The sequence below is a fragment of the Thamnophis elegans genome, chromosome 5, assembly GCF_009769535.1.
Source record: "Thamnophis elegans isolate rThaEle1 chromosome 5, rThaEle1.pri, whole genome shotgun sequence".
In the NCBI taxonomy this organism is placed as follows: domain Eukaryota; kingdom Metazoa; phylum Chordata; class Lepidosauria; order Squamata; family Colubridae; genus Thamnophis; species Thamnophis elegans.
In genome coordinates this window covers 53827111-53854014 of record NC_045545.1, presented here as the reverse complement: position 1 = coordinate 53854014, position 26904 = coordinate 53827111, and the positions used below count along the sequence as shown (strand labels likewise).

General features: G+C 37.0%; 1 protein-coding gene across 8 annotated transcripts; it reads left to right on the top strand.

Annotated features, from left to right (window-relative positions):
* The first annotated feature begins 1419 nt into the window (after positions 1–1419).
* RBBP5 (RB binding protein 5, histone lysine methyltransferase complex subunit) lies at positions 1420–26795 on the top strand. Of its 8 annotated transcripts, none has more exons than XM_032217827.1 (15): positions 1435–1501; positions 3590–3615; positions 3872–4044; positions 4604–4744; positions 7167–7329; positions 12063–12172; positions 14130–14249; positions 15710–15863; positions 15967–16038; positions 16928–17045; positions 17212–17322; positions 18964–19033; positions 19575–19804; positions 21118–21195; positions 25233–26795. In XM_032217827.1, exons 1-15 carry the CDS (start codon positions 1483–1485, stop codon positions 25256–25258), a joined length of 1611 nt encoding a protein of 536 aa, XP_032073718.1. In that variant the 5' UTR covers positions 1435–1482; the 3' UTR covers positions 25259–26795. The 8 variants fall into 8 exon arrangements, with proteins under 8 accessions (XP_032073714.1, XP_032073718.1, XP_032073716.1 ...); XM_032217825.1 differs by having other exon boundaries at positions 25230–26795; XM_032217822.1 differs by having other exon boundaries at positions 21118–21312.
* The last annotated feature ends 109 nt before the right edge of the window (positions 26796–26904 follow it).

Here is a 26904-nt window from a genome sequence, read left to right as displayed (position 1 = left end):
AATCTACTACAGGACATGGGAGCGATTTTATGAGTGGCTTGAAAAAAGATAGAAAAAGGAGCAAAACATGAAATAAATATCTCAGACGACACATGATTAAATTGGGAGGGGAAATAAGAAAATATCAAAATGTAAATATACAGGCAGAAAAATAATAGAAATTGACATGTTAAATAGCAATTATAAGAAAGTATATCTAAATGAATTTGAAAATAAAAATAAAAAACTTTACAAAAAAAATTGGATAACCATTTGACTAGGGTGGTCTAATACAATGGTGGGATTCAAAAGTTTTTACTACTCCTTTTGTGAGCGTGGCTTGGTGGGCATGGCAGGGGAAGGATACTATAAAATCTCCATTCCCACCCCACTCCTCTGAGGTCCCTTTCAGCCTTCGGATTCTATGTTTCAGGACTCTTCTGAGGAATGTAAGGGAAAACAAACATTGGTGCTTACCTGAACGTCGTTTCTCATGACTGGAGCGGGAGGTTCTATGGTTGGGCTGTTGTCCCAGTGTTTGGAACCAGTGAGTGTATCATCAGAAGAGAACAGGCTTAAGCTGAATCCTAAAACACATTCTGTTTCCCTTGATGACTCCAGAATTGATTAGAAACAATAATTCGGACAGAAAAGATGTATACTTTGTGGGACTGTTACTTGGAATTTCAAGCTTCAATACTAGCTTTTTAATAAAGATATATTTAACATGGCACCCATGCCTCCTTTTGAAATTCAGAAAACCATGTTTTCTTTTTAGCCAAAGCTAAAAAAGCCAAAGCATTTCTTATATGTAAAAACTAGCCTATAATCTAAACAACAGCGAGCATATTATGGAAGTTGTTGAATACATTTGCAAATATTAAGAAAAATTCAAACCTGGCTGGGAAAGGGGATGATGATGAAGTTTCCTTATAGCGCTTTTCATTAATTAAACTATTAAACAATACACCAGGTTTTCAGCATTGTCTGTAGCAATGTCACATGTAGCATTTCTTGCTAAATCCACATTATTAGCCCGTTTGGAAAGTAAATCACAAGAGTGGCACAATCCCACGTTTAACCAAAGCATACCCAACACTGTTCTGCACAAGCTAACTTTTCTAATATTGTACAGCGATTTACTTGCAAAATGACATTCCTCCCGGCTCTTGCGAATCTGTATTGTCGGAACTCCTCTCACCACACTTTGTTTCAACCCGGTTTATATTTATTGGATTTTGTGGACACCGGGCTGTTCACGGCGCTGCCTGTTTTCTCCTTACATCCCAAATGGCTTCTCGCCACGTTGTTCCCCGTTTTTAGGAAATGTTGGATATGAAAACGACGAACGATTATTTCGTGTGACGCAGCGAGAGATCGAAGCCGCCCGGAAATCGAAAACGTTTTCATCAGGCAGAATTACGGCGGCAACGCCTTCGGGTTGGGGGCCTTTTGGGTCTTTGCGTCCGAAGCGGGATCGGACGGAAGGAGAGTGTGAGCAAGATGAACCTGGAGCTGCTCGGTGCGTGGGGGGCGTGGGGGAAAGGCGATTCGATCGTTGCTCTTTACTTGGGGCCGGGGGTGCGTGGACGGGGAAATGCGGGGGGGGGAGACGATGGGTAGACCGGACCGTGGGAGAAACCCAGGGAGGCGCGTTTGTGAGTGGTCAAGCAAGGCAATGTTGCTGGGGAAGGGCCGCTGGGTTGCTCCTTGTACTGGAACGCGGGAAGCTTCGGGGTTTGGGGGGGGGGCGCATTTTCCCTTTTCCCGTTTGCAAAAAGGGGCACAGCTGTCCAGCGATGGGAAAACGGCGGAAGGCTGCCTCCCCGTCGCTTCGAAGAAAGAAAAATCCCATTTGTTTTGATTGAAATGCAAGAGTCCAGGCAGATTTATGCAGCGGACGCCTACATGGGACCTTGACGGACCCGGTTTTCATTGGTTGTGAATTTGGGGGATTTTATTATTCATTTAGTTTGTCACTCATTTAAAAGATAACAGGAATAAGAATAAACATGAATAAGAACACGGGAAATGGGTACGAATAAATCGGGACAGTTGGACAGGGACGGTAGGCACCCTGGTGCGCTTATGCACGCCTCTATTGACCACTTAGGAACAGTAGACAGTTTAAGGTTAAAGTTTTGGGGGGTTGAGGATGTGACAACAGAGTCAGGTAGTGCATTCCAGGCATTGACAACTCTGTTGCTGAAGTCATATTTTCTGCAATCGAGTTAGGTGCGGTTTACCTTGAGTTTGCATATATTGTGTGCTCGTGTATTATTGCAATTGTTGTGGATGGGCCCGGTGATTTCGTCTTTTCCCTTTTGCTGCTTACACACACATATCCAGAAAAATCCATTATGGGTAGGAGGACACCCACCCTTAATGTAATGTCAGATTACTTCATTACTATGCTTTAAATTGTGTATGTGAGTTAGAAATGATTTGAATAGTATACATTTTGGTTGCCACAAGATGTTGAGGCTCTATAAAGAGTGCAGAGAAGAGCAATAAAGATGATTAGGGGACTGGAGGCTAAAACATATGAAGAACGGTTGCAGGAACTGGGTATGTCTAGTTTAATGAAAAGAAGGACTAAGGATGATATGATATCAGTGTTCCAATATCTCAGGGGCTGCCACAAAGAAGAGGGAGTCAAGCTATTTTCCAAAGCACCTGAAGGGAGGACAAGAAGCAATGGGTGGAAACTAATCAAGGAGAGAAGCAACTTAGAGCTGAGGAGAAATTTCTAACAGTTAAAACAATTAATCAGTGGAACAGCTTGCCTCCAGAAGTTGTGAATGCTCCAACATTTGGAAGTTTTTAAGATTGGGTAGCCATTTGTCTGAAATGGTATAAGGTTTCTTGCCTAAGCAGGGGGTTGGACTAGAAGACCTCCAAGGTCCCTTCCAACTCTGTAATTCTATTCTAAATTATGTGATAAAGAAATATCTGGTAAAAGCCTCAGCTTCCTAACATTTTGAGACATACAGTACATCTTTTTCTAGTCTAGTTAAGGCAATCCTACGGTACATGCCTATTTCACTTGAGATGAAGTTACAGTTAATGAATTTGGATGATAAATGAGAATTAATGGACCAAATAATTATTTCCAAAATAGCCTGTCAAAAAAACCCTTTGTATGTTTCTAGATTTTTTTAAAAAAAATTATATTATTAATTGCTTCCCTTTAAGGCATAGCAACATCTTATTTTTGAAGATTTCTAACTTTAAGAAATACTTTAATTTTGATGATTATATGGTTATTGGAATCCAAAGAGTAATTTTGAATACAGTTTTGAGATTCCTGCAGCAAGGAATTTATATTTTGCTCTTCCAAAAATAGTAAATATTGTTTAATTTTACCAGTAAAAGAGAAGATTTTCAGATTTTCAATTAGAAATATATTAAGTTACTTGAACCTCGTTGCTAAAACTTCCTTCAGTTTCTGGATCGCATGTATAATATTGTAAAGTATGCTACTGATTCATAGGTCAGATTTATTTTTTCAGTACATACCCCTATCATTCGATCTTCAGTAATGCAACATGAAACAAAAATGAGTGGCATTTTTGAATTTCCTTCATATTTCCTTCTTCTTTTTTTCCAGAATCCTTTGGGCAGAACTATCCAGAGGTATATATGTATATGTATTTACCCTTGTATAAATATTTTGCACGATTGTTTGTGACTATTTTACTGGGCTAGAAAGGAGAAGTTTTGGTATAAGCTCATACACATGAAATAGACTGTGGGTCTTAAATATTCAACTTATTATATGAACATTGCAACAAGTTATTTATTTGCATGAGACATTTCATGGAGTGAAGTAACATAGTTATGTAACCTACACATGAAACCTCTCCATTTTTTATCCCCTTTTTGTTTTCAGGAAGCTGATGGCACATTGGACTGTATTAGTATGGCTCTTACATGTACTTTTAACAGATGGGGCACTCTTCTAGCAGTGGGTTGTAATGATGGCCGAATTGTCATTTGGGATTTCTTGACAAGGGGCATTGCAAAAATAATAAGTGCCCATATTCACCCAGTTTGTTCATTATGGTAAGGAATTATCCTAATACAAATTTAATTTGCTTTGTGGATGATATGCCTGCAGTTGAGCTCAGAAAAAAGAATTCTGCATGCATTTATTGTACAATGTTCATGCATTTCAACTTTGGACATTTTATTAGAATATACTTACTAATTTTTATTACTGGAAGCTACCATTCAGGGATGTGCATAGTTGATAGCTAGGCCACTCAAAACTTTGTGTGACACATCAGCAGCTGCACCAGAAAAATGAATTGGAATGAAGTGTCCAGGGTTTTGGTTATTGAAAGTTGTTCCAATAAAAATTTCAGTGATCACTTCAGCTGCAATTTGAATCTGAAACACATATGCAGTAGTTTGTTTTGATAACAGCTAATATGTGATACGTAAAAGATGTGTTAAAGCTGTAGTGTGTGATTTTTCCATTGAACTTATAAGGGATTTGATTCTTTAAATGTTTTTGGAAATCAGATTTAAAGTTGGAGTGCTGCCGAACGCTTGTCAACATGATATTTGATAGGGACAGTGAGAGCTGTGCTGAGAGGCTATTTAGATCTTTCTGTTTCAGTTGGAGTCGAGATGGTCACAAGTTAGTGAGCGCATCAACTGATAATATGGTGTCTCAGTGGGATGTTTTGACTGGTGATTGTGATCAGAGGTTTCGTTTTCCTTCTCCTATTCTGAAAGTCCAGTATCATCCTCGTGATCAGTAAGTAATATTAACACAGTTTAAAAACAGTAGTAATCTAGATAATTTCTTTGAAGTATATTCAAATTATAATACCTTTTCATGGGTTGTAGTAGACGAACAGTTTTTTTTTCTTAACTATGCAGCTTAACAACTGAACAAAAACAAAAAATGGCTAGGTTGGGCATACAGTTTTGTCACCACTGTAGATATATTGGCTCCAGAAATAAGAAAGTCTGAAAAACTGTGACTCAGTACATCAACAGGTTGATAGCATTGAGATCTAAGGTTCTCAGATTTCAATATTGTTTCCAAGCACATGCAAAATACATGTTTGGGGATAGAGAAAGATCTTGCCTTTCATTCCCACTGTCAATATCTGTTTTTCTCTTGGTCCTGAGTCTAGCTTTTGTTCTAAACTTTGTGTGGAATTTTCCTAGGAATTTTCCTTCCATATACATTTTCCTAACTACATACGGAAATACAAATATACAAAGTACAAAGTCTCTGAATCTGGCACTTGGAGGAGATATGAGATTCCCTGCAAGGTTCAAGTAGCCCTCATTTGGTGGTGTTTAGAATAGCCATGAAAGCCTGGGTCTTCATCTAGGCCTTTGATGAGAGAAAGTGAGACTCACTGCTTCATTCCAGTTGGTTTGTTCGCTTGTCACCTTTTGTATTTATAGTTCATTAAATGTTTTGTAATTTCTTTGATTGTAGTGAGCCATCTAGAATTGAGAGTTGGGCAGCATATGTTTTAAAATTACACTATATTGCCAAAAGTATTTGCTCACCCATCCAAATAATCAGAATCAGGTGTTCCAATCACTTCCATGCCCACAGGTGTATAAAATCAAGTACCTAGGCATGCAGACTGTTTGTACAAACATTTGTGAAAGAATGGGTCGCTCTCGGGAGCTCTGTGAATTCTAGCGTGGAACTGTGATAGGATGCCACCTATGCAACAAATCCAGTCGTGAAATTTCCTCGCTCCTAAATATTCCACAGTCAACTGTCAGATGTATTATAAGAAAGTGGAAGTGTTTGGGAACAACAGCAACTTAGCCATGAAGTGGTAGGCCACATAAACTCATCCAACATCAGTGTGTGACCTCACAAATGCACGTCTGGAAGAATGGTCAAAAATTCCCATAAACATACTCCTAAACCTTGTGGACAGCCTTCCCAGAAGAGTTGAAGCTGTTATAGCTGCAAAGGGTGGACCGACATCATTTTGAACCCTCTGGATTAGGAATGGGATGTCACTTACAGTAAGTTCATATGCAAGTAAAGGCAGGTGTGAGAATACTTTTGGCAATATAGTGTATAATAAATAGCTGTCAATTCTGCTTATTATATTTAATACATAAATTACTAATTATAATTATTTCTGTGCTGGCATGCAAAGTTACTAGGAGGCAAATTAGAAGGTGTGGAGTCTTTCTTTGGTCTGAGATAAATAGGCTCAGACTATAACAGCAAATTTTAAAAATACAACCTTTGAAAAAAATCCTTTTGCATTTTTGAGGTCAGACTCATGGTCAAAGAGGAAAGCAGGGTTTGAAAGTGATAAGTTACCAGTAGGTAGTAAATTCAGAAGATGCAAAAGAAATCCAAGATGCAGCAATGCCAGTTAATTCATAAAATTTATTGATAAGCTGTTCTTAACTCTGCCCAAAGGGAATGAGCACATTAAATAAACTTTGCTGAACCTCCATTCAGTGAACAGCAGAGATTCATTAAAGAATCGCTGCAGAGTTTGCTCTCCTCTTAACACTTACATGCTTTTTGACTAGTCTCTCACATCTGTGAAGCTCAATCCCTAGTCCTGGATTTTCATTAAGCACTTCTTCCTATGATTAAATAGCTAAATCTATGATTTTTAGTTATTGTATACTGATGCAGGCAAAGGATTCTGTGAATTTACTGAGTTTCTCTAGGAACAGGCTCACTAGTTTCAATATTGTTAGAATCATGAATGACAGAACTATCACTTAATTGTTTCTGAATCCATTTCTCCTCATCCTTTTCATCCCCTAGCCAGATCATATCAAATATCTTTACTGGGTCACTATTCTGCTGAATAATCACTGTTACATTTCATGGGAGTCTGGCCTGAAAGGTTATTCAGAAACTTTCCTCATTAGAGAATCTTTGTCCTTTTGTTTGATTGGTTTCTTGGATGACAGGTGGAATAAAAGTGAAATGATTGAATAACTGTGTATGGGGGAGCGAGAACAAATTTACCAAATATATTAATTGTTTAGAATATGAATGATACTAAATTAATTTTTTAATCCTGCTTATCCTTGTTTATGAGTACAAAATATGATTCATTTTTAGGGGGGGAAACATACTTCCCTTGTTGTGTTTTTCATGTCTTTGATGATGCATTGCTTGATGTTTGAGAATTTATTTGTTTTCTGTTTTTCTATTTCTTTAGAAACAAGGTGTTAGTATGTCCGATGAAATCTGCCCCAGTAATGCTAACATTGTCTGATTCAAAGCATGTTGTCCTACCAGTAGATGATGATTCTGATCTTAATGTGGTAGCTTCTTTTGATCGACGAGGGGAATATATCTACACAGGGAATGCTAAAGGAAAGGTGAGAAATAATTATATTGTATTGTTTGTTCTATACCTAAACCTGTCTCAAAGGTAAACCTCATGGATGCAAATGAGATTTTTATCTGGTAAGTAAAAAATAGTTCTGTAGCAGGGATGTAGTCCTTACTCATTTATCTCGTATTAAATCCCATTGAATTCAGTGGAGCTTTTCAATAATCACAGAGGATTCTGCTTCAATGATGAGGCTCAATGATCATACTTTGGCCACATTATGCATAGACTTAACCCTCTGGAGAAGTCTATAATGCTGGGAAAGATGGAAGGAAAGAGAAGAAAGGGATCATAAGCAATTAGGTGGTTGGACTTCTTTACAGCAGTGATGGGTAAACCTTTGGAAAAGTTGGGGACAGATCTATCTGTCAAAAGTCAGCATTGAGTTGATGACCGATAATCATTCCATGTCTTTAGCCACACTATTCACCAGTTTGTTTGAAGGTTTGTTGCATTTGCAATATGTCCACTAGATGTCACACAATGAATATTTTATTGCTCAAAGAGATAACACACATTCATGAACAATAGATCACATGCAGAACACATATACTGCCCTTTACGTTGATCAAGGGTTCTGCATGACTACTATCTCAAATGTTTAGGTTGGGCTATGTCTTGTTCCAGAGAATTCACAAAACAGTTAATCAGTCTGTTACTTGTGACCTCTATAGTAGAATCATTACATGAAGGTACAGTTACAGCCTGGTCCAAAACAGATATGTACAGTATATCAGCAGTTCAAGAGTTTAAAGGGTAGTGAGTATGGTGGCATAGGATAACAGTCAAGCTTTGCAAAAAGTCAGGTATGGCTTAGAGTCAGAACACAGAAGATACAAGGGCAGACTATTAATTGAAGTATTTTTAGCACTTTACACAAAGATTATTATAATTAAAAATAATTAAAGATTGCTTTTTGAGGCAACTTGGAAATCCTCTGCCCTTTGGTCTTTTGATTCTTGATCTGTTGCCATCACATGTTCTCATGGTCTGGACAGTCAATTATATGTTTAGAATCAGAGTTAAGAGTTATTTTGGTCTTAGGATGTAGCTTTTAATTTTCGATTTGCATTGTCTAAGCTCTGCTCCTCTTTACCACAGACACGGACCAAGAGAACTCTTGCTTCAGGCTTTCATGGGAAAATACATGATTATATTTAAAATGACAAGAAGAGAGGAAGGGAGGAATAGTAATATTGAGAAAAGGTATAGTGTCACATTGTGATACAGTAGAAACATCAGTTCCAAGTAAGATTCATCTTCACTTGGTAATATATTAGATCAAGATATCTTGCACTTTTGAACCAGATATTGATCAGTATTCTTAAACTGATTTGAGGATCAAATATATATGAAGTGTTAGTCCAGTTGAAAATTGTTACCAAACTTGCAAATGGTATTATTTACTGGCTTTGAAGCAAAATATTGATTACCGTATTTTTCGCAATATACACACTTCTCCCCCCCCCTCTTATACACCGAATGTAGCCAAAACCGCAAGGCACGGAGGAGGCGATGGTCTGTGGCAATCCTTGCCTGGAGCAGCTGATTGGGGAGGTGGATCCACCCACCAATCAGCTGCTCATGCTGAATAAGACTGCAATAATGTGCTGAAGCTGACCTGGCTGTTGCCTATTCGCTGCAAGGATACGTCACAATTTACAGCAGCAATCTCATTCAGAAAGCAGACACAAGTAACTGATTTAGCAGGATTCAATAACTTCTCTTTATATATATCTATTAGAGTTACAACCCCCGGTATGCTCAAATATGGGAGGAAGTTCACTGCTTCCATTCTCTGTCCATCGGCTCGTCACAAGAGACCATCCAGACAAAAATCCAATATTTTTATTGTTGCCTTTGTTAGCACAAACACAACATTATATATATATATATATATATATATATATATATATATATATATATATATATATATATATGTGTGTGTGTGTGTGTGTGTGTGTGTGTGTGTGTGTGTGTGTGTGTTTTTATTTGTGCTGATAAATAAATAAAGGGAGACTAGTATAGATCTATTTCAAGCTATTTAGCTCTCATCAGCTAGCCATACCCCTACTGGGAATCGAACCTGTGCTGTATTGCATCTTAGGCAAACGTCTTAGCCATCAAGCCACAGGTCTCCTCCTTATCAGCTGAAGCCAGGGAAGAAGGTATCTATTAGTGTCACAACCCCTGGCAAGCTCCGATTATGGGAGGAAGCCAACTGCCTCCAACATCTGTCAATCGGCTCGTCACAAGAGTCCATCACGACAGAAACCCAATATTTTTACTGTTGCCTTTGTTTATATATATATATATATATATATATATATATATATATATATATATATATATATATATATATATATATATATATAAATAAAGGGAGACTAGTATAGATCTATTTCAAGCTATTTAGCTCTCATCAGCTAGCCATACCCAAGTTTGGGAAGTTTATTTATTTATCAGCATAAATATAACAAATGTAACAAAAAAGGCAACAGTAAAAAATATTGGGTTTCTGTCTGGATGGTCTCTTGTGACGAGCCTAATGACAGAGAGTGGAAGTGTGACCTTCCTCCCATACTTGGGCATACCAGGGGTTGTGACTTTAAGTATATACCTCCCACCCTGGCTGGCTGATAAGGAGTCGTTCTCTGTAGCTCAAATGGTTAACTCCCTGCCTGGGAGGCAATGGAGCACAGGTTCGATTCCCAAACTTGGGTATGGCTAGCTGATGAGAGCTAAATAGCTTGAAATAGATCTATACTAGTCTCCCTTTATTTATTTATCAGCATAAATATAACATATATATATATATGTGTGTTTGTGTGTGTGTGTGTGTGTGTGTGTGTGTTATATTTATGCTGATAAATAAATAAAGGGAGACTAGTATAGATCTATTTCAAGCTATTTAGCTCTCATCAGCTAGCTACACTCTTACTGGGAATCGAACCTGTGCTCTATTGCCTCTAAGGCAGATGTGTTAACCATTGAGCTACAGGGCTCAACTCCTTATCAGCGAGGCCAGGGTGAAAGGTATATATTTAAAGTCACAACCCCTGGTATGCCCAAATATGGGAGGAAGGTCACACTTCCACTCTCTGTCTTCGGCTCGTCACAAGAGACCATCCAGACAGAAACCCAATATTTTTTACTGTTGCCTTTTTTGTTACATTTGTTATATTTATGCTAATAAATAAATAAAGGGAGACTAGTATAGATCTATTTCAAGCTATTTAGCTCCCAGTAAGGGTGTGGCTAACTGATGCAAATGTAACAAAAAAGGCAACAGTAAAAAATATTGGGTTTCTGTCTGGATGGTCTCTTGTGACGAGCCGAAGACAGAGAGTGGAAGTGTGACCTTCCTCCCATATTTGGGCATACCAGGGGTTGTGACTTTAAATAAATAAATAAATAAATATATATATATATATATATATATATATATATATATATATATATATATATATATAGTATTTGGTATTGTATAATTACTTAATGTGATATATATATATATCACATTAAGTAATTATGCAATACCAAATACTGTTTGTTTCCAAACAGCCCTCAACTCTCACACACTGACAGGACCCTAGCCAGATGAATATCATGGATGCTGTTTGGCAGAAGCAGAATTTTTTTTCCTCCCCATTTTTTCTCTTACAACTTTCTCTTATTAGAGGAACAGGAAATATTAACCTGGTATAAAATAAGCAGATTTGAAAATAGATTACATAATCTATTCGTATTTAGCTTTTTTAGGTATGCTTTTAATATTGAATTTCATTCTGTGGGTGATAAAAGAGAATATAGAGATACATATGTATGTAAAAATAATGTCTCAGAAAATGTTTTTTTGTTATTTTCGTATCACCCCATGTCCTATGGATTTATGGCATGTTAAATTCCATGCTTCTAAGCAACATTTATTTCAGTCTGATGATGCTTGAAGCTTTTAACAATTGAGTTTTATGATATAAAAGGTAATATATCATGCAGAAAACATTCATTCAGAAGTGAGGATGCTTGTTGACATGTGACTGGGAAACCATAGCCGGTCACAAGCCCGGATGAATGGGGAGTGTTGGTTCCCGTGGCGACGGAACCGTGAAACAAGCTGAGAATCCAATGGCAGGACAACACACGGATAAACAACTCTGTAATCCGTGACGTTCTGCCTTTGGCCTTCACAATGCAACGGTCACTGCCTTGTGGACGTTGACATTTACGAAGATTAAGTCCAGTAAGTCCATGTGACTGGTAAAGATAACTGACATTGGACAACATGAAAGTCATGTTATCATTCCTGGTGGACTTGTAAAAAAGCCAGAATGTTTTGGGTTCAAATATATACAGTGATACAAAGAACGTTAAGATCAATATTCAATTGAAATTTCATATGTGGTAGTAGTTATAAAATGTTTCTGTTCTCATTTGGAAAGATATTAATATACAAAATGAAATATATACTGTTGGCAGCATACATTGAGTTTTAACACCTACTGTAATATTGTAATGTTAAATGTAAAGCTTTGTTTCATTTTTAATTGATAACATACATATTTTAAGACTCTGCTTAGAGTTTCATAAGTTATAGAGTAAAATATAATTGGGTGAATTGCATACCATAAATGAATTACAATTCATTGATTTTTTTCTTACAAGTTTTAGGTAGAAAGATTGTACCCAGAAAGATATTTTTTTTCTTGCTTTTTTTAGATCTTGGTGTTAAAGACAGACACCCAGGATCTTGTTGCTTCCTTCAGAGTGACAACAGGAACCAGCAACACTACTGCTATTAAATCTATAGAATTTGCTCGAAAAGGAAGGTGAGTTTGTAGCAGAAAATGAGACAAGACCAGCTCTTTGTCAGAGGGAGAGGTTTATTTGCGCAAAGGTTCAGGAGCAGTTGGTCAAGCAAAAATCTGAACCCCGAAGGGCAGTTGTTTACAGTATTTTATACTCTTAGCCAGCTTATCGATCATCCTCAAATACCTGGCCTTCCTGTGTCATGTAGACCCCTTTGCTGTGTCATGTAGACCTCATACACAAGCTCCCAAAACAGAGACATGACATTCATTACTCATTTACCTCCCCACGGGGGGGTATTGATACCAATATCCTGTTCATTTGTTTTAGTTAGGTGAAGCAAACAGAACAATTAATCTTAAGGGTAATCATTCCTTTTTCCCATTCCACATGGTAAAGAAACTTTTAATACCCCAAAAATCTGTCTAGTTGTCAAATTCTCTTTTAAGTTGAAGTCAGCTTCAGAATTTATTCACTGAAAGCATAATAGTGAAAAGCTGCCCCCCCCTCCCTCAAGTACCATTTGTATAGACAATTTTAAATTCTTGCTACTTGTGATTTGGAGTGGAGTTACTGAATATAATCCTGTTCCTCTCAACACACATTCTGTGAGTGTTCTTCAATGATGGCAATTATTCATTTCAAAATGAAGTTAAATGGTGGGAGTATCTGGATTTATCAGACAAGCAGGGAAATTGCCAAGCATGTCAGATCTTGTTTTTCTAGGCTAGTATTGTTCGTTCTGGTCAAACTCATGCAGTAGTATTTCCTATCACTTAGTTCCTTACCTTTTAACAGGGACTTGCGTTTGAAGGCTTCTTCACACAAAGATGTAATGTAGAACAGAGTTATGTTCCTTCCCTAAGTATGTTAATTCCCCATATGTCCTGATTGGTACCACATGCAGCTAATTAATTTCATTAGAGTTGCCAAATGGCCACTTTTATCAATGGATTAATATTTGGGCTTATTTTTCAGAATGACTTTCTTTTACCTTTGGAAATGTTTTGAAATGTGCTTTTAGGTAAGGGCAATTTTAGAATTTTTGGGTTTGCATTAGATTGTATGATCTTCAGCCAAATTTGTTCATATTAGGCTAATTGGAAGTTTGGCCTGGTGACTGTTGTTTTTTAAAGTGATATTTTTTAAATCAAGTATTTGAAATTAGGCAGATACTTTAACATTAGCTAATTTAAAAAGCAGCAGTCATGATAAAAAGAATTGTTGGCTAAATATTATGATAGAAATCTAAGCAAATAAAACATCTAAATGTAATTGCACACCCCTAAAGAAGCTTTAGCGTAGTTCTCAGGTTCACATGGTAATTTGTTCTTGACACTGAAGAAGTTTTGAAAAAGCAGCTTGCACCCTGACATAAAAAGCAGCCTTCCAAAACAAAATATATTCTGCTGTACTTGAATCTTTGGGTGCATCTAAAGGAAGTCTTTCTGACTTTCATATTATTACTTAACAATGGTAATTGGGACATGCAATTCTGTGCTAAATGGCAGAGACATAAAGCAGAAAATCATATAATCGAGTCGATTTACAGCATTAGTCCCTTTTATTAAATTTATATACCACCCATTTCACTGTTTGCCATAATTAAGCAAATTACACATGGTCATTAAGTGTGATGCAATTGCAACTTCCTGCTGGCTTCCCCGTTCACTTCACTTTGCAGCAAAGATTGCAAATTGTGATCATATGATCACAGATTGCTTGAACCGTTATAGTTGTGTGCTGGTCCATAAGCACTCGAATTGTGATCATAATATGGCTGTGGATACGCTGCAAATGGCCAGAACTTCAAGGATCGGTTATAAGTCTTATTCATTCAGGGCTGTCATAATTTTGAATGGTCACTAAATGAATGGTCATTAAGCAATGACTACCTGTATTGTAAAATGGTGGATCAGCAATTCATTTCAGAAAGCTAGTATCATTGTAGCATGTTAATATATTTCAATCTTCCAGTTGCTTCCTCATAAATACTGCTGATCGCATAATCAGAGTTTATGATGGCCGGGAAATCTTGACTTGTGGTAGAGATGGGGAACCAGAACCAATGCAAAAACTACAGGATTTGGTGAACAGGTAAATATGTAAAGTAACTAAGTATTGTAAGGCATAAGAATATGTTTTCTTTGCAATATTCAATAATTAATTGAATAGTTAGTAATAGTTAATCCTGTTACATAGCTGTTTGCTTTGTGACCTTCCAAAACAATAACTATTCATTCAAACATTCAACTTGTCTTATATGACAGACTTCCTTGATTATTGATCTCTCACCACAGATCCCCCACTTAACAAAAGAAGACCTCAGTCTATATGGCTAAAGGGTAGTAACACCCTTTTAAAAATTGAAACTTACTTTGAGTTATCTTCATAGGATCAAGTTGTAAATTTATAAATTTACGTTCCCTTTAAGTCAGGCTCAGCTCCTAATAATTATATGGGTATATCCATGTTTTTTTTTTAACAATAAAATGAAATGATTTTATCTTTTTTTCCAACTTCCTGGTTTGGTTAACAGTCCTAGAATTTGCTGCTGGTCTATCTATTCTAGTCCTAATTAGGTGAATTTCTGGTTAGGCATTTTGAGATTGGCCAGTCATCTGGATCCTCCTGTTAGCTATTGCTTTGTTTGAAACATTTATATAATGCCCACCCTGCAACAAACTGGGCAGCTTGATAATGGATAATTTTGTACAGTATATTCCTTAATATAGCATTCTGTCATTTAAAATATTGCTATTACATTGGCCAGATTTTGTTTGTGTGTGTGTGTGTGTGTGTGTGCACACTTGCATGCATGCATGCATGCATGCATGCATAAATGCATACATCCTTCCTACCAGAGTCTTTAAAGTAGCATCATAAATTAAAATCATGTGATATAAAAACTGAACAGAGTAAAATAAATGGAAAATGATAGACCAGGCACCTATACAAGACCATTCTATAAGGAGCAAAGAGAGACAGATGATCCTATCTTGGTTAAGAAGAGAACTTTCTCACTGCACCTGCCTATTTAATTTAGATAAATTATTGATGCAGACAATTCTGGGACAAGATGAGCCAACAAATGATTTTAGCCAGATTTGCAGAGTTGTTCATTTTCCTGTCCATTTTCATACATATATTTTTTAAGGCATACATCTGTAGAAGTAGAATCTTCCTTCTGTTATGCTTGTGCAAGCCAAGTTTTGTCCTGAACAGAATTTTAAGAGTCTGGAAAAGTACATTTGAAAGGCTGTTGTTGTGCTGCACTTTATTTTTATATTTTCTATTACATTTTGCAATAGCTATTCTAAATAATCACCCAAGGATTGATGGTGTGGTTAATCAGTTTGGGAAATATAGCTTGACCTGAATACTTACATTTATATAGCAGAATTTGCAATTTGCATTTTTTTTTGAATAATATGTCCTTTCCAGATACAGCATTTTTAGAGTTTGGGGTTGTTGGGTTGTTGTTTTTTTAATCTTTTTATTTTTCCTGCCCTTGAAAAAAAATTGGTTAACTTTTTCTGCTAATACCTTTCCTGTAGGACACCTTGGAAGAAATGCTGTTTCTCTGGTGATGGAGAGTATATTGTTGCAGGGTCAGCCCGTCAGCATGCTCTGTACATATGGGAGAAAAGTATTGGCAATCTTGTGAAAATCCTGCATGGCACCAGGGGAGAGCTGTTGCTGGATGTGGCAGTAAGTGCTCCATCTTTCTCTCTGTTCTATTTTGTCAGAATAATGGACCTGATTTGTTTTAATAAAGCTGCTACTTTTCTCCCTCTTCCTGCTGCAATTCTAGTGGCATCCTGTCCGACCAATCATTGCTTCTATTTCCAGTGGAGTGGTATCTATATGGGCACAGAATCAAGTGGTAGGTAGAATTCTGCTGTATTTTATTAGCCTTCTACATTTTGATTTTGAGTGGCGGCTCTCTTTTCATCTATTCGGAATACAGCATTTGCATAAACTTTACTAGGGGTTGTATTCTAAATAAATACAAAATATAGAATAATATAAAAGAATGCAAAAACCATCCAAATGTTTTTAAAAATCCTAATATGGAAAGCAGTTAGACATGAGAAGCAATTACACCCAAAGGCGATACTCTCCTTCGTTGGATGTGCTCGAGAGCTATTTGTCTTGTTGCTTTAATTTTGATTTTTTGCACTGAAGGGAAACTTAGCCGTGATGACTTAGATGACCTCTCCTGTTCCAGATCAATCAAGGGCACCCAGAGAAGTTGAGGCACTAAATTTTCACTTCATATTTAAGCAAAAACAAGCACTAGCAGGCAGGGTTTTGTGCAAGCATACACAAGTTTAATCAAACAAATTCAAATTACAAGAGTCCAAAGCAGCAGGTGAAGATATTATTAGGTTATGAGAGAGTGACAGTTTTATGAAGCAGGAGATTCTAGGCTTTTGGGGCAAAGATCAGGATAGAAGGGTTGTCCCCAAACTGGCTTTTAAGTGGAACCTTTATGAGGTGGATCACAATCAACACCTTTGAGAGCTGTACGCAACGAATTTTCATTTTAATGTATGCTGATCAATGTATGTTCAAAGTGACAATAAAGTTATTCTAAGTTCTAACACTGGAAACACTCTTGTTGGGCGAGGAGGGCCATAGAGTGATTTTGCTGCTCAGTATATAGCATGGTGTGATTGAAAAGCTGTTGCTCATTGTTTGCAAGGTGCTTATCTGCTACATGGCGTCACAAGTTTGAAATGTTTTTGGGTGGGGGGGAATTTATGGTTTAGGAAAACTGGAGTGCCTTTGCACCTGATTTTAAAGAGCTGGATGAAAATGTAGAATATGAAGAACGGGAGTCTGAATTTGACATAGAAGATGAAGATAAAAGTGAGCCAGAACAGACAGGTAAAGAATGTATTATTTTAAATTTATTTTAAAAGAAGAACTACCCTGCTGGAGATGTCAATGCCCATTTGAATCCAGCAATTTTTTTTTCTTATCATGGCAAATTGGATACCTTTGTGGCAGGAGATTAAAACATACTGCTTTCTTTGAATCGTCCAATCAACAGATGATGGTTGTCTTCACCTGCTGACAGCCAGTTGCCAGCAGTATGACTGGAGGCCAGCTGCCATAAGAAAGCCATGTGAAGCTTCAGAACTGGGGTCCATGCTAAGTAAATGTATGTGACCTAACCTTAATCTTTAAAATAGTAAAGTTAGTGTAAAATTAAAGAGATCCTTTTGAAGCGCTGCACTGCTGTTTAAAGAATGTATGGTATGAGTTATCTCACATTTAAAAGTAGTGCAGCTTAATGTCTTTTTGTTAATATGTTAAATTGTCAGAATTTATACTTTATAAGAATTTATACTCTATAAAATAAAAGATATCTTTGCCTATAGAGGATATAGCAAATCCCAGTTATATATTATAATCATAATTATATTGTATATTATATTAATTATATTTATACGTATACATACTTAGCTTGCATTAAGATGATATTTTTTTAAAAAAACCCTCTATAAAGCATGGCATCTACATGTCTGCTTTGTTTGTTGTTTTATTTCATTTTATACGTTTACTAATATAGAACTAACACCAGACTAAAAACTTTAATTGCCTAGTGCCTTTAACATGTTTTTCTGACTGTCTGATATCCCACATTCAAATCAGAAATATGGAGTACAGCCTTGTTACTCGGCTGATCACAATATGTATAATTACAATATGTAATTACTGATAACTATCTTAGTATTAATTGTTGTAGTCCTGGCAGAATAAATTGTTCTTGGGTATATTTGAACACACATTTAAATACCCTCTTGTAAGCTGTATATTAGGATGGTTTATCTGTAACAATCCTTTCTGGGGAACCAGAAACATTGATGGGACTTATTTCTAACAATACTCATGACTTCATCCTTCTAACTGAAAATGTATACCTTATCCCAGGGCTCACTCTTTCTTTCTTTCCTTTTCCTTTCTCTATTATTTATCATTTCTGAGCCTACAGTGTGCAGGAGTTTTTTAAGCTAAACAATTAAGTGCCTTCTTTACTTTGGAATAATGGACGTTACGACTTTTGTTGTGATTTTTTCATTGCATTTGTTGTTTCGTTTTTTTTAAATGATTATAGAAATGTTTAATGTTTAAAAGTTTATTATTTTATTGGCACATAAAAAGTATGATGCGTATACAAATATAGAATTATTCTGTTAATGATTCTGTATGAACTAAGCCACATTACATGAAACTTCTATTAAAAGCATAATAAAATTGAATGTGTTACTTAAGAATACAGCTGTTGTTTAAATAATCTAATAAATCTCTCCAGGAGATTGCTAGAGGATAGCGAACATTGTCAATGCCTATTTTTATTGTAAGTTTTTTTTGTTGCTTTTGCACCCAAGAGAGCCCAAAGCAGTATAAAGTATATATACTTTATTATAAAGTAATAAAGAATGATAAAAGAAATAAAATCTAGTAACAAATTTCCATTAAAAAAAGAGTAAAACATTTTGAATGCTCTAATTTAAAAGAGCATTCAATTAAATAACATTTAATTCGGGACTCCCTGTTACCTTGCGGATGTTTACATGAGCGAGTCTGTTAATGATATTTGAAACAGAATAGCATCTGAATTAATAGTGCATCTCTTAGGAGAGCATTCTATTAACTAGAAGTAAGAATAGTATGTATTTAACATTATGGTTTACTATCATTTTATCTCCATTAATTTGCTAATGCAGAACAGCACTTATCAAGTAAATAAATGCTAATGGTCTCCTAATTTTTGATTCTGACTTTCGTTACTTGACAGGTGCTGATGCTGCAGAAGATGAGGAAGTGGATGTAACTAGTGTAGACCCTATTGCAGCTTTTTGTAGCAGGTAATTGGTAATGGCCCAGCTATTACAAGGCTATAAATAAATTTTAGTTGATTCATATTATGAGTATGAATTATTTGTGTGTGTATACTTCAGAACCAAGTCCTGCCCATTCAGTAATCTTTACTGCTTGTTAAATCAGATTAACCTTGAAGCTTTAAAATATCTGTGATGTGATTAGGATGCTAGCACTGATCAAAAATACCCTTGTGCAAGGGTCTGTTATAAATAACATCTAATTTAAACCAAGAAATGTAAATATCCCTCTTCCAAATTTTTGAAGGACGCTTTTCTCTTATAACAGTTGTGTGGTTAATGTAATTTGTGGTGAAACTTATTAGGAAACCAGGACTGTTGTTGAGCAATGTATTCTTTTTGCCATATGTGAGATGCCTTCACAGCATGCACTTGAATGGTTAAGGTAGGGGTCATGATAATACCCTCTAGGAGAACACAAGAGTACAAAATCAAATAAAGAAACATTCTTTCCTTCCCTCATGAGCTGTGTGTTGCTAATGAAAAAAATAAATGATTTCTCTGACAGTGATGAAGAACTGGAAGACTCTAAAGCTTTACTCTACTTGCCTATTGCTCCTGAGGTGGAAGACCCAGAGGAAAATCCATATGGACCTCCACCAGATGCAGTTCAGACTGCTTTACCCGATGATGGGATAGGCTCTGAGAAGAAGCGGCCATCTTTGTCCGATGGACCTCAACCTCCAAAGAAGAAACCTAAAACCACCAACATAGAACTGCAGGGAGTACCTAATGATGGTGGGTAGAGATTCCTTTTCATTCCTGTATAGAAAAGAATACTTTTGAATTGGACATCTTCTCTACCCTTTACCTCATTACACAAATTTTAAAGTTCCTGTTTTACACAGCTTTTAGCAAGCATTGTGGGAGCACTCTGTTTGCCTTCTCCAAATTGTTCATCAAAAGCTTTTGGAAAAAACTCATCTCCCTAAATATTGACCAATGCAGGCATATAATGCCTCCTCTGGATTACCAAAAGGCTGCACGAGTGCTTCAGTGGATACAAATGGCTCATCCTCCACAGCACTCACTACATCTGTGAGAATTTTTCAGTGCATGGCACAGATCATGCATTGCAAGAATATTGTGCTTTGGAGGGTATGCCCTTTAATTCATCTGGATTATTTGCCAAAACCTTGGGGAGTGAACAGTGCCTCTAGCATGAGTCATTGAAGGTATGCAGTAGGCCTTGCCAGAAAATAATCATATTCAGAATTCCCTGAATGTGATTGACTGATGGACAAAGCTTTTTTTTTTCCAAAGCAAATTGCATTGTCTCATTGTTTCAGTGGAGTGAATCAGCTCAGCTCATCTTAAGGTGGTGATAAAGTTGCTGAAATGCCTATCTTCTTTTCAGGGATAGATTAGTTACAGGAGAAAGGAAGCATGGCTTCAATTAAAATCGTATCCTGATTGTCCCACAGTAAAAAAATGAAGCTGAAAAGAGGTGGCTGTTTCAGGAAGACAGTGCTCTCAAATAAAATATAGTTCTAATTCACCTTAGAAGTACTTACAAGAAAGAAATGAAAAGGTTTTGGAGTGGTCTTCAGAGCCTACAAATATTAACTATTGTTGCAGATTTGTGGGGAGAATTTAAACATGCAGTGCATACAAGAAGACTTGTGAACGTTCCTGCAAGGATAATTGACAGAAAAAGAATCGAAAAGCAAGAAGGAAAAACCTCTTAGCTGACTACAAGAAATGTTTGACAGCTACTAATTCAGCCAATGAAAATATTACAGACACTGTCCAAAGTTTTGCCACTGGCACATTCACTGTTTACTTATTTTGAATCTATAAAGAACCATACACCAGTTATATGTATGTATGTTTGCAGAAACATGTGTTTGACTTTGTACCACGATGTCAGTTTTTGCTCCTTTAGTTCAATTCATTGAAATTTGACCTGAGACACCTAAACTTTTACATACAACTGTGTTCCTGTGATCTGCACAGATTTGGAAAATAAACAACAGAGTGAATATATAGGTTTTCTCTTTAAAAAAAGAAAAGAAAAGAAACTACACACTTTCTGTTCTAAACTTTTACAGAAGTCCATCCACTGCTGGGTGTAAAAGGAGATGGTAAATCCAAGAAGAAGCAAGCAGGGAGACCTAAAGGATCAAAAGGTAAAGAGAAAGATTCTCCATTTAAACCGAAACTCTACAAAGGGGACAGAGGTTCTTTACCTCTGGAAGGAGCAGCGAAGGGTAAAGTGCAGGCGGAGCTGGGACAGCCTTTGCCAGGTAAGGACCCACCGTGAGCCTCTGCTTGCTTGGTGACCTTGCTTTGTACAGAAATGGCCTAATCTGAGCAGTTGAACTTCTCAAACACTACATGCTTGCTAAATGTTTAGTTGCTGTGCGCTCAAGGATAGACAGAATTGTACTTTCTGAATTGTAACATTTAGTCTTCATCACAAATATTGGTAAGTTCTGTAACACTCATTCTTCAAGAATGTAAGCCCTAAAAGAAGAATGTAATTTTACCACAAGGAGAAGCAAACTGTTGATGTTGATTCTCTTTAGTTTATACCATTATAATTTCACAATCTAAATTAGCTGTTACAGAAAATCCCAGAAGCTGAAAATAGTGATAAGAAATAGTGGAAACTAAAAATCTTTTCAGAATGCAACTGTTATCTTCTTTTTTTAATGTTATACCCTTTGAAGATGCGAGATGATTTTTGTGACAAATGGAGCCAGTTTCCTCCTTCCCCTCTATGACTCCCTATATATAAAGTTACTGCATGGGCATTTATTATCCCTCCAGAAGTTGTGAATGCACCAACACTGGAAGTTTTTAAGAAGATGTTGGACAACCATTTGTCTGAAATGGTATAGGGTTTCCTGCTAAGCAGGGGGTTAAACTAGAGGACCTCCAAGGTCCCTTCCAACACTGTTATTACTTCCTTTGTGTAAGGAATTTCTGAAGTTCTTATAGCATCCCCTTAGCAATTATTTTTGTATGTCCCAGTTTTCAAGATTCTTTTCTCCAGTGTTGAAAATTGGAGCATTAGATTTGCCATGAAAGATCTTCTTTTTAATGGCTAGGATGCAGCCATCCTTCCCTGATGAGATAATGACTCTCCAGTGGACTTTTCATTCTCTCTGATCTTTAACCCTACAATTTGCTTTGATGTTCCTGTTGTTTTTCAGTGTTATTACTGGGAGGGAGGAAATGCTTTCCCTCATGCTGGGGATTGTTCAAAATATTCCTAGAAAAACTGGAGCAAGTGGGAGGAGCAGCTCACTATTCCTGTGGAAAACCTTCAGGTTCCACTCTAAACTCTTAGGGAGGAAATCATCTTTTGAGCAACTGTGCTACCAGCAGAGAACCTCAGTGCTAAGACGTTTGCTTTTATCAAGTTCCATGATATTAATTGACAAGGGGCAAGGTTGCAACTCGTTCCATTACACTGAATTTTTTTAGAATTCTGTATAGGCAGTCCACAACCTACAGCCAAAATTGAGCCCAACGTTTCTATTGCTAAGTGAAACATCTGTTTTACCACCTTTCTTGCCACCGTGAATCACTGCAGTTGTTCAGTTAGTAACACCGTTGAGAAGTGAATCTGGCTTCCCCATTGACTTTGCTTGTCAGAAGGTTACAAAAGGTGATCACATGACCTTGGGACACTGCAGCCGATATAAATATCAGTCTGTTGTCAAAGCATCTGAATTTTGATCACATGAGCATGGAGATGCTGCAATGCTTGTAAGTGTGAAAAAAGGGTCACAAATCACTTTTTTTCAGCCCTGTTGTAACTTTGAATGGTCACTAAATGAACTGCTGTAAGTCAAGAATGACCTGTAGTTCCAACTGAGTGGAATCATTTTCATCTTTCCAATCTGTATACAGATGACAAACTATTTTCTGCTCAATTCCTTGATGAGGCTCAATGATAAAAGAAATGGGTATGGGTGAAACATTAAGTGATTTTTGCAAGTTTTTTTATAACAGCTGTTAAGTAGATATTCGCAGGTAACTCAGCCTAAAATATTTTGTATGTCCTTGAAGCTCAGTAGCTACTGCTGTGAATTTTATAATTTCCGTAACCCTTATTTTCCTCATTGCTGGCCCACTGTTACCAGCTTGCTCATTGTCCTTCCTGCTCTGCTCCTGTTTTGTTGCTTTTATGATGATATTATCCCCTGAATTGTTGCTTACAAGTGAGGATTAGGAAGCTTTGCAGCCTTCCAAGTCATAAACTTGTTTCCATATTTTTTTCCTGAGAGCTAATTTTATGTTTTAACTGTTCAACATTTGTTTAACAATAATCAGAAGTTGTGTGTCTGTATACGGTAAAAGCTATCCTATTCCTAGGCAGAAATAAAAGTGCAATTAAATGACATTAAATTTTCTAATGGTCTCTATGGGATTATTAATCCCTGAGTTTCATTGGAACCAGCACAGAGATCAGCTCCAGGAAGTTGGAGACGGATCCTGCAGGGTAGTCAATAAATCATCAGGATCCGCACTCATAGCCCAGAGTCTTCAAGGTACATTTCCTGGATTTAGGTAAAGTATTTCTGATTATCAAAGTCATCCTGATTCCCATCTTGAGCATACTGAAGCAACTGATAAGTGGCAGGGCAGATCTCCAAAAAGACTACAGTGTTGCCCTTGGTCAGCCACGTCTTAGTCATACAACACTTCCTCCTGATTCCATATAGAATTCATGCTTTATTGTCTAGGACAGGGGTGTCAAACTCAAGGCCCGCAGGCCAAATCGGCCTGCAAGGTGCTTAGAACTTGCCTGTGGGGCTACGCTGGAAACAGCGAAGAATTAACTTGCTGTGCCTCTGCCAGCAAAAACGGAGCTCAAGAGGGTCGTGTCCCAGCGTGCAGCTCCCCTGGAATATGTTTTTGGCCACAATGGCCTCCTGCAGCCCTCTGCCAGCTCTATTTTCGCTGGCAGAAGGTTGCAGGAGGCCATCGCGGCCAGAAATGGAGCCTGGGGCAGCGATACGCTGGCAGAGAGCTGAAGGAGTGACGGTGAGCAGGCCATATCCATTCCAACCACACCCACCCAGCCCCCTGAGGTCAGACACAACCCTGATGTGGCTCTCAATGAAATTGAGTTTGACAGCCCTGGTCTAGGACATCTTGCCTTCTTGAACTTGGTACTTTTCACTATTTCTATCAGCTTGGCCAAAATTGGCTGTGGGTTATGAGAGACCCACTATTTTATAATACCAGATTGGGTAGGCTTCATTAATTTCAGGTTTGGGAGGCTAGGTTATTGGCTGGCTTGTCGATATTCTAGCTATAGTTCATTCCAACCTTGAACTTGATTTTAAGATACAGTGGTCACGATTTAGGAAAATATAGTAGAAATGGGTTGGCTCCCTGTATGCCAGACCCATATAAAAGGTACAGGAAAAAGGCACATTCATAAATTAGAAATAATTGCAAAGGAATATCTGGTGTACTTTTAAACTGTTTAGTGGTTGGCAAAGTGACAGCAGTGATAGAGCTGGCAGTGGTACGTGGTGCTTGGCAAATTAATTTTAAAAAATACCAGTGGTCCACACAGACTTTGTGTTGGGCCATATGTGTCCTGTGTGCCATATGTTATATAAGCCTGCTCTGTACTATTATAAATCAGTTTATGAGACCATAATTGTGTGAACTATTTTTGAAATTGTGAAAACATCCTGGCAAATTGAATTTCATGGGAAAGAATACTGCTTCCTTGTCAGACAAACAAGAAACTGTGTGCCCTGTGTAGAGTCTAATTTATAAACTGATCTTGAGATAAGTTTGCTATATAGGTCCTGCGTTTGTTACTTGAGGTTTTAATCCTCAATTTCTTTACTACAGAGAGCACTCTGACAGTGTAGATTAGATCCACAGAGTTGGAAGGGATCTTGTAGGTCATCTAGTCCGAGTCCCCGCCCAAGCAGGAGACCCTACACCATTTCTGACAAATGGCAGTCCAGTAGCAGTGAGGGGAAGTCCTGAATTTTTCTGAAATTTACTTACTTTTGCAACCGTTTGGGAAAAAAAGCTAAAATCAGGAAGCAAATAGTACCTCCCTTTGTTTCTACACCAGGTGTGGATGATTTTTGTAGTGTTTATATTTTCTGCAAACTGTCTGAATTCTATTGAGAATATCAGTAATACTTGATTCTTCTTTTCTTTTGGTTTTGATTTTTAGCAGGTGGTGGAATCTCGGAGTTGTTATGAAAGCTTCCCTCCTCATTCTTTTTTCTTACTTTGACGTCATTACATGGAATAAGGACAAATGTTAAGTCAGATAATGGACTGCCTTCATGTGGGGAAAAAAATCTGACTTAACTGCCTGCATCTCCAGGGAACAATTTTTATGCAAATTATGGAAGAGGAACATTTTTGTCCCTAGAGATTTCTTTTTACTAATAGTAAATGGACAAGGAAAGATTTATATAAAATCTGATGGGAAAGAACTGGTTTTTGCCCATAATATTCTTAGAGTTCCCTAGAGTACAAAGTATGGAACAAGCTAAGAAGCATGTACACTGAGTCTTGGGTTACTTTATGTTACATGGCTTTATTCTTGAGAGAGAAAAATGCTGGAATCTCATTGAATTCAACAGGCTTGTGACCGACTAAAGCAAATTACTCTGAGCCTTCTTGTTGTTTATTTCTCAACTACATTGAATTGTAAATGCAGTTAGTGCTTAGCTTACTATCCTACAGCAATGAGATATTGTAAATTGATCTAGTTTTTAAATGGGCTGTTAAAATCCAGAGGTCTCTGATGTATAAGAACAAGAACTATTTTTCCAAGGGAGAAAAGGAGCATATAAAAAAGTAAGCAGAGTGAGTAAAAAGCATGAGAGACTCTTGTTTCTTCTCACCATGTTTTAAACACATCCAGAGATGCTTGTTTTCCAAACCTTTTAATGTTCTAGGGAGAACAAACTTTCCCTAGATTCCATAAAGGAAGTGTGTAGAAATGGAAAACACGGACTTCCAGTATATTAAATGGATTAATTTTGTTCATATGCTCTGAAAACAATTTGAGGGTATGAATGCTGGTCCTGGGTCTATTTTCCAAAACAGGCCTTTCTTCAGGAGATATTTAAATGATGACAGTGATCTCTTCAAAGTGTAAAGCTAAAGGATATACAAGTGATTTACATACTTAACATCTATCTATAGCAGGGTTGTCAAACTCCCGGCCAGATGCGTCACATGCTGGCCACGCCCATGCCCGGTTTAGCCAGGGGGGAGGAGAAAGTCCCTTTACGTCACATGACGCCACCATGATGATGTGAATTTCACACCCCTGATCTATAGAAAGAATAAATATGTTTTAAATATGCCTTTTAGTTTGTTTTGTTTTCTGCATAATGTCTGTGGTATGTTTTTTCTAATTATATCCTGAGTTGAAATCTCATATTTTGTATATTATTATTTATGCCATCCTCACTTTTAGAAATTTATGCAACGTTCCCTTATAAAATCTAGTCACCTACAGAGCTTTCCAGTGCATATGAAGAATAATAGAAAAGCTGGTTGGATAATGACTGTTGTATTGTTTATGTGGTATTGTGAATTCAAATCAGATCTGTTTTCTACAGTTTAGTGTGCTTTATTTTTTAGTTTTCTATTATTATTATTTGTTACTATTGTAGTTTGTACATAACCTGAAAAATAATTGCTTTGTAGCTACTGTAAAGTACTGTTGTGATGTTAGCGTCTCTATTTGTAAATAAAGAGGTACATTTTATTTCTTAAATATTGTAATCTGCTTTTTTTTTGTACTAGCTTTATTCAAACAAGTTGTAGAATAGTTTCTTTAATCTATTCCTTAATTGATAAATCGCTTGATTATGTGCCATCAAGTC